This window comes from Frankliniella occidentalis, unplaced genomic scaffold, assembly GCF_000697945.3.
Source record: "Frankliniella occidentalis isolate FOCC.00 unplaced genomic scaffold, Focc_3.1 Scaffold13, whole genome shotgun sequence".
NCBI lineage: Eukaryota > Metazoa > Arthropoda > Insecta > Thysanoptera > Thripidae > Frankliniella > Frankliniella occidentalis.
In genome coordinates, this window is record NW_026267143.1 from 1671425 (window position 1) to 1680150 (window position 8726).

An 8726-nucleotide genomic window follows, 5' to 3' on the forward strand; every position below is an offset into this window, starting at 1 on the left:
TGAGCGTAGGCCGCGGGGGCGGCGTACGCCACGGGGCCGGTGGGCACCACTCCGGCGTGAGCCACAGCCAGGAGGGCGGCGAGGGCAACGAACTGTGAACAAATACACTCTAATTGAAAATCTCGTTCATCACTTAGCAACAGTAGTCCTGGAGTGCGTAGGTTGTTGCTGTCACTGCACTATATTTTCACTTTTGCCACTGTATCACTTTGTCACTGATTGTGAGTATATCCAATGGAGCCGGGCGCTGGAACCCACCTTGAATGCCATGGTGGTGCTGTGTGAAGCTGACTGTGCTGATCTGTTGGGCGACGTTCAGTTTTATACCTCAGTCAAGTTGCCCTGGGTGGGGTGGACTCAGCTATGCCACCCCCTCCCTCCTCTCGATATTCCGTTTGTCACACCCATGCCAACCACACCCTGCCCCACCCTGCCCCACCCTGCCCCGCATGCCACGCCCCACCTCGTCCTAGCCTTCTGGTAGGCCTCCCTATTGCCCCCACCCGTCACCTCATGGTATGGTGGTTCCCCTCGCTGAGGTTTCCCGTCTGGCTGGCAGGCGAGCCTCCGGTAGTGACCAATGCTCGCCGAACAGACGCGACCACGCCCCGCCACGCCCCGCCACACCCCGCCACACCCCTCCGCACCTGGCCACACCGCGCCACGGTCAGCCCGGTGCACAACGCTCTGGGGCGTTCCATGTCAGGGTCACCGCCCGCGAGAGGCCCGCGGGCGTTACACTCGTCAAATTCCCCCTCCTTCGGTGCAGGGCAGTCTCACGCGCTTGCCGCTGGACGGGCATTTCGATCTTGCTCATTGACTGGCAGGTGCTGGAGAAGCTCTTTCCCGCACCTTTCTGGTGCAAATGCAGATGCACTTTTTGTGTTCGTTTTCGTGTTCTTCTCGGGAGGCAGGTTTTTTTAAGGGTAGCAGTTATCTACCCGCCATTGTCGGCCAGGTGGGGAAGTCAGAAAAATGACAAAAATCTCACGGGAACATTAAATAAAATTAAATATATGTTTTTGTATAATAGCCAGGTAAATGCGAATACCATGTGCGCTAGCGATTGCACTCGCAGGTCCTGTGCTAGAAGCACTAGCTTTTTATTTTGTCTGTAATGGGTCCGCAGGCTGCTGCGCCCACGGCGTCTGGTGTCTTGGCTAGAACTAGACCACCGGTTCCCAGTCTGGATAGACCTTGTAATTATCTTAAGTCTTTCTCTGTCTCTCACTACCACACTAGTATAGCATATGTTTTTTTCTTGATTTTTGCGTGTGCCATAACCCTAAAATTAAAATGCTAACGATCTCACAAACAGAAGACACTCCTGTAAAACGGACCCCACAGCCTCCAAGGAAATAATATGTTTTCTGTGCAGAAAAAGAATTTCGTCTTGTGCTGCTATGTTCGCTCATCAGCGCGCTGCAGGCGCTACTTTTTTTGTAGCATCTCTCCACGAAACAGAAACACACATAAATGCGCATCAAGTAATCCAATGACAGTTTATGAAAATGCCAGGGCTGGTTCCAGGCCAAACTAGATTATTTGAGTGCACTCTTCGCTATTTTCGGCAATGACTGTAGTGCCGTTATTGTAAGAGTCCCCTTAAAAGGTGCCATATGGCACCGTTCGTTTCATGCTCATTTGGAATAGATTTGAATTCAGTAATCGGCCAGGAAGGCACTTGCCTATTATTAGTCACCAGCTTTTTATTTTGCTCTGCTCTTTTGGCGTAAAATTAGCGAGCGAGAGATTGACAAGCACAAGATAATCTGAATCTGTGTCGACTGTGGGGGCAGAGATGCTGGGGTCGCAGCAGTGCGTCTCGCCGTCCAGAGCCGCGTCTGGAGGTGTGCGACTGTCCTTGTCGCTCTAGTGCGGAGTGTGTGGGCCAAAATGGAGCATTTTCGGGCGTAGCCTGTCGGGGTGGGGCACGCGCAGGTCGGGCAGCGCTTTTGAGATTCGTTCCAATGAATCAACTCTGCTCGTGTTGCAACAATGCAACGCGACGGGGCAGGTTTAAGCGACTATCATGTGTGAGCCGCCGCCATATCGTGTTCGGCGGGCTCTCACATTGTTAGCGGATCAGGGGACTTGACGCGTGAAGCAGAGAAAACTAGCGTGTGAATTCGAATCGATTGCACGTGGCGATACCTGTGATGCTGCCCACCGATGACTGCGAGTGAGTGCTCGCAGTAGTGAAGTGACTTCGTACCATTTTTGTTGATTTTGAAACTTTACTACTTGAGTACTTTAAATCAGGAATCCGCGCATCAGGAACGCTTTGAGGAAAAAAAGCAGGGTATATGGGTCGTAATTATTTTTCCGGGGGGCGCCGAGCCCGGCTTCTGTCTTGTCGTGGCCGAAAATTCGATTCCTAGAGGATGCAGAATTCTGTACCGACTCCAGGTACTTGTCGTGAAGGCCCGATAAGTTCCAACGGATCTTCAATTCAAAGTCTCCTTACCATAGTGCTGCACTGGATTTGAAACAAGAACTTGCTTTCCTTCTGGGTGTAGTTGAACCGAACTGTAACGAAGGATAGAGGTTCGGCTGCGCATCGAGAATAGTTTCGATCGAATGCGAAGAGATGACTGTTGTCACATGCTTTTGACTGTGTGCCCGACCGCTCGGCGGGAATGAATGGGCTTGTCGTGTGAGTTGTGAATGGTTCGCAGGGTAGGGGAGCAAGCGCTCACTCAGTAAATTGTGGCGCACGTCGTGGAGCGCGCTCGATGCGGCCGTGAGCACCGCGGGCCGTGTCTGCTGCACTTGACCGCAGAAGCAAGGAAGGAAGTTGTATATTAGTCGTGATTGTTCGATTTTCCGGGTGATAGTATGGGATAGTATAGGCAGATAGATCCAGTGTCTGGTGACCGCCACTCGCTTTGCCTAATTGTTGTATTAATAGACGACAGTTTTAACTTTACAAAATGCTTTAGTTTCAGTAACTGCACACTGTTAAAAATATGTTTGCGCATCTACAATATATATTCTGCAATTTGCCATTTACAAAACGAGTCGTACATGTAAAAACTTCCCACTCTTGCCCGTCATTCGGTTGCAAGTCAATAAGCACAGCTATAATTGTACGACATATCTTCAATGGAAACTTTTTCTGTACCCGGTGCAACAGTTTTTCACAGCAGTTAAATTTGCCGGCGCATCTTGCGTATAAACAGCCAGTCTCGTAATTGGTCGTTGGGCAACGACATTGGCTGTTATGTGCAAGCTAAGCTGCTGAAAAAAATCAACTACATAAGTGTCGTAAATTTACGACTAGTTATATGTACGCCAGACCAAGTCTTGCGTAACAGGCTTCGCGATATCTCACGAAACACTGTTACTCTGATGCGCCTGGCGCACATATAGCTAGGCCTGCGGCGCTCACATCCGAGCGAGTTAACAGGAGTATATACGGAAATAGGGCCTTCCGGCCCACATTTTTGACATGCTCACAGCATTTGTCGGGGACTTATAACTCCACAATTTTGTAACTCACAAAGAACAACACTAGCCCTACAATTCTGCAATTTTAACTGTATGAATTGTTAGTCTTGCATTTCAAAGTGTGAATAGTTAAGCACCTATCTGCCATTTTAATTTTCAAGTTTGATTGGTAGAGTGAGGGTGATTGCACTGTTTTGTGTTTTGCGCATGTCTTACGTCGCGGATCAGATCAATAAGCTGCATTGGATTGTGCAAATACATGCACACAGATCAACAGATTTAACAAAAATAGCGATGTTTATTGAAAACAAACTATTACAGAGTTATCAGTCTGCATATCAGTCATACGAACTTTAAGCTGTACTCACACAGACTTAATGATGGAGCTCAATGTGGTCGGCATGCTCGTAGGTGGCATATGTGTGGTGAGCGACAGGGGTGGCGGAGTAAGCTGCCAGAGGTGCAGCAGCGTACGTGGCGTGGGCTACGGGGGCGGCGGCGTACGTGGCGTGGGCTACGGGGGCAGCGGCGTACGTGGCGTGGGCTACGGGGTGGGCAGCAGCGTATGTCTGGAAAGCAGGGGCACTGTGGACGACAGGTGCTGCTGCGTAGGTAGCGACGGGGTGAGCTGCGGCGTAGGTAGCGACGGGGTGAGCTGCGGAGTAGGTAGCGACGGGGTGAGCAGCAGCGTAGGTAGCGACGGGGTGAGCAGCTGCGTATGTGGCGACAGGGTGAGCAGCGGCGTAGGTGGCGACGGGGTGAGCAGCGGAGTAGGTAGCGACGGGGTGAGCAGCAGCGTAGGTAGCGACGGGGTGAGCAGTATGTGGCGACAGGGTGAGCAGCGGCGTAGGTGGCGACGGGGTGAGCAGCGGAGTAGGTCTGCACGGCAGGGGTGGCGTGGACGACGGGCGCTGCAGCAGCGTACGTCTGGACTGCTGGCGTGCTGTGGACGAGGGGTGCAGAGGCGTAGGAAGCGACAGGGTGAGCAGCGGCGTAGGTGTGCACGGCGGGGGTGGCGTGGACGGCGTGGACGACCGGAGCGGCGGCAGCGTAGGTCTGCACTGCGGCCTTAACGTGGCTGGCCTCCTTGTGGACGACGGCGTTGAAGCCGTTGACGGGGTCGGCGGTGTAGTCGACGGTGCGGCGGGTGCCGTCGGGCTCGTTGAGGGAGTAGGAGCCCTGGACGACGTCGCCCTGGCGGCTCTCGTGCTGGCTCTTCTCGTCGCCGGTGTGGCTGTCCGACACCGAGTACTCGAAAGAGTAGCTGGGGTTGGGGTCGTAATCGACGGTCTTCTGCACAACGGGGGTGGCGTGGGCGACGGCTACCGGGGCGTGGGCGTAGGTTGTGTACTGGGTGGCGACGGGGGTGGCCACGCCGATGGCTCCGCCGTGGGCCATAGAGGCGAGCGCCGCGAGAACGATGAACTGTTAAATGAAAAGTCAAATTATAATAATGATCGAAAAATAAATGATTAAGAAATACTTTTTTTTATGCTTCATATCGTTACGTTGCTCGCATCGTACCTTGCACGCCATGTTGTGTCGGTGATGTGCTGCTGGGGACTGAGTAACGGACCCTCCCCGCCCCGGTCCTTTATACCGAACCACGAGCGGTGCCAGCCCGGACCCCTCGGGGGTGCGGGGCGGGGTGGAGGGGCCCGGGGCCCGTACGCCCCTTGTTGCGCTGCCCGCCCTCCTCCTCCTTCCGCCCGGGACCACGTGGGTCTTCTCTCCCGGCGTAACTTTTCGGGGACCTGGGTGGGTCAGGTGTGTTTTTCTGATCTGATCATCCACTTGTTTTGTTTTTTGGGGGGCCGGGCGACGGCCACCCGTCTTACAGGGTGCCCCGATTGTCTCGACTGGGTTGCACCCTGTAACGTCCTCTTGGCCTTCAACGGTTTTTGTGCGTTTTATCGAACATAAAACCAAGAGGTGTATGTTGTTGTGTTCAGACCATCACCTGTCATTCGTCGTCGTTCGTCGTCTTCCAGTATTTCGTTGCGGCCAAGACAAATGTTTAATCTCCAAAATAAAATCCTGCTGGGTCCTCATATTGAGAGCATTGGGGGTGTGCAGGTTGGCCCGGCCTGCTTGGCTTACTTTGATAGGACTCCATTGATCCCGGTTCTTACGTTACTATTACACTCGAGTGTCAAACTCTATCTTGACGTTGCATTTTGATCTTATTGTTGGAGTGCTGCGCTTATGTGGGGTCTAACTTTCTCGCACACTATGACATGCTAAATGACAATTGAGAGGCAGCGACGGAGAGAAAGAGAGAACGGAAGGAGGTGAAGAAATAAAAGTAGTCAAAGATAGTTCCAAGTTTTATCCGTGAAATGTAGTTGCGAAGTCCTCATAATCACTAAAAATCTGGAATTTCCTCTGAGGATTTCCTAAAGTAGTAAGAAGTGAATTCGGAAAATCCATAAAATTGTTCGATAGAGTAACTACCCAAAACAAGAGGCCACACCGAACCTGCTGTACTGTGCTAACTAACTATTTTCGTGTGGTTGAAACGTGGGTTTAACCGTCTTTACTTTCAGAAAGTGACTTACAACGAATTCTCATCAATAAAGGTCACACCACATTGGCAATTGAACAAGATGGAAAACAACAATTCTAAAGAGAGGGTCTTCTTGCAGGGTGCGGGCCTCTTGACTCGCGAAGGTCTTGGGCCGTGGATGGGGTGGGCGGGTGCCCTAGGTCAATATTGGTTGAGCCCATCAGAGCGCGTGCGCCGGCGCCCGCCCACCGGGCGTAGCAAAACAATGGTATGCAGCCTTGGTGACAAGCATCAGTTTTGCACGCATTGTACATGTCATCGTTCGTGATTCGATTCGATTCAGTTTCGATTCGACAATGTCTTAAAGGGCACGCTTTCAAGAACGTGAGCACAAATACCAGTGCTTGGAAACTTGGAGCGCAATTAACTATCCTTCGATACTTCAGCAGTGAGAGTTAATTAAGTGAGCCCTTCCTTAGTCGGCGGTTGCAGCAACGCAGCTGCAGTGCCTCGTCAGTTCCTAATGCGATAACGCAATCGCTGTTTATACAGACCTTCGCCAATTATGACTTAATTTAATTCAAAGGCAGAATTTAAATCGAACATGGTACTTTAATTTATTGAGTCCGACGTTAGCGTTGGTCTCACGCATCCTGGCTGACGCTACTATCGTATAATCGCTCCGGTAATCCATCTATAAACTAGTGCACCTCATTTAGCAGAAAAGGCGATGTAATACACTGACACTTAGAGGCTAGAGGTGACTTATTAGATTGTGTGTAGAACCTTAGCCAATCTTATGTCAGTAGGAACCCTGGCTAATTTCTTTGGCCGTTTAGAGTCAATTGCACAACAATTTACAAAAAAGTAAAGAAACATCCAATACCAATTCAAGTTTTCAATACCTGATAGGTATTTTAATACATTCCAAAAAAAAAAAAAAAAAACTCGATCAACCACTGGAATGTTCACTTGCATTGCCGGAGTCATGTGTCTTGTCTTAAAAGAGCGATTGACGTTGCCCACTGATTAAAGCGAATGTTTGTTTTCTTCGTTACATTCAAGTAATAATAATTTTAGATTGTCTGCGTCACCCTTCTAAGAGCGACGCACGTGACCCCTGCATTTTCAGAGTTCTTCGAACTCTGTGTAAAATCGTGACGGGTGCAGCGGAAGTACCTTCTAGTTTACCCTGTTCTTCATATTGCAGAGACTGAACGAGCTGAGCGTGCTGACCGCTGCACTGTAAGCGATCGCTGGTTAAGCACCCCCCCCCCCCTACTTTCCCTCTCTCCCTTGTCGGGTGCTCCTGTAGACCCTGCGTGACCGTCATTTCTCTGTTCTCGCCCACCATGGACTCCGATCGGCATTACTCATGGAGGAGCTTGTTGCCGCTGGCAGGTGCCACACACTTCGTGATAAAGTCGCGCTACCCTATGAAACTGGGAAAACAAAGATCCTATATAAGACTTTTTAGAACGACTAACCTATTTTGTATCACTACCTAATTCGGATCAACCGTCCGTAGTTTCGTGCACACTTAAGTATTATGAACATTTTTATTTTTATCTTGCTGATTTCTGTATGCCCCGCTTACGCGTTTTCTGATTCTTGATACCTTAGACTGAAAGGCACGCAGTTCAGCTGCCCGTACCAAGACTGACGCAGTTCAGCCGCGCGTCTCCAAAGACACGCAGTTTACCGTTCTAGAGATAAAAACTGCGTGAGTCTTGGAACGGGTGGCTGAACTGCGTGCCTTTCAGTCTAACGTGTCGATACGCCAGTATGAAGAAGGGTGAGTTCATACCGTTGCAATCAAATACGTAAGGAGGGCCTTCTCTTTTGTCTTTTGAATTTGTACCATCGTGCTGTTTGCGTCGGGTGACCGTGAAGTGGAGTGAATCGTTATACAGCCGTTTTTGCGGTGTGGAGAATCTTCTAAAATAATTGTTTTCAAGCAATAATAGTTTTTCGATAACACCTGTTCTGCGTGGGGAGTGGGTGAAAAACGTGTTCGCGAATACCCAACCAATTGTTATGTGAGGAGTGATTTTTAGAGGCGTTGTTACAGTTTGTTTTCACTGATATGCATGTCTCTGTTTTGGAACAAAATCACGTCTCTACTCAATCTGCCATATCTCCAAAATTGTGGGAGTTACGGACCTCATAATATTGCAGTATGTAAAGGATAAAATGGACCACCGGTCCCTCCCTTCGTGGCAAATCTGATCCGAAATAGGTTCAGTCGTTCTAACGGTGCCACTGCATTAATGCTATTGTACAGAAAGTGTTACCATTTGCGGGCTAGTAGTCTTTGTAAAGGTATGAGATGGGACCTTTGCTTTTCCATCTTATGCTTTTAGCAGATAGAGATTCAAAATCCAGTATAAGAGTGAAAACCCATCTAATAAAATAATTCTACTTTTCTAGAAAATTTATTCTGTTCTTGTACCGGCGCTTTAGCTGCTGAATATTTTTGGCCATTAATGAACGTCTGTAAAGCTTTACTAAAGTACTACGCCTTCAGTGTGAGGAAAAGTACAGGTGTTGCTACAGTAAATCTGAAGTTTGCCTTCTCCTACACTTGCTTTTCTTCCTGCACTCGGTGACTGTAAAATTGTCGGTAACCTGGTCAGGCTGCCGCCCTCGTCTGGAGGAACTGCTCTAATTGCAAACAGCTTCGGACCGGTCTGTACTGACCCTGCCCCTCTCTTGTTTCTCTCTCTCTCTCTCTCTCTCTCTCTCTCTCTCTCTCTCTCTCTCTCTCTCT

General features: G+C 49.8%; 2 protein-coding genes across 2 annotated transcripts in view; one reads left to right on the forward strand and one right to left on the reverse strand.

The window, feature by feature from the left end:
* LOC113217635 (neurobeachin-like protein 1) overlaps positions 1 to 8726 on the forward strand; it is a 346454-nt gene that overhangs the window by 118859 nt on the left and 218869 nt on the right.
* Positions 3729 to 5040, reverse strand: LOC113202365 (cuticle protein 19.8-like). The gene is made up of 3 exons (XM_052263708.1): positions 4975 to 5040; positions 4301 to 4875; positions 3729 to 4251 (listed from the first exon to the last, which is right to left on the reverse strand). Exons 1-3 carry the CDS (start codon positions 4984 to 4986, stop codon positions 3825 to 3827), a joined length of 1014 nt encoding a protein of 337 aa, XP_052119668.1. The 5' UTR covers positions 4987 to 5040; the 3' UTR covers positions 3729 to 3824.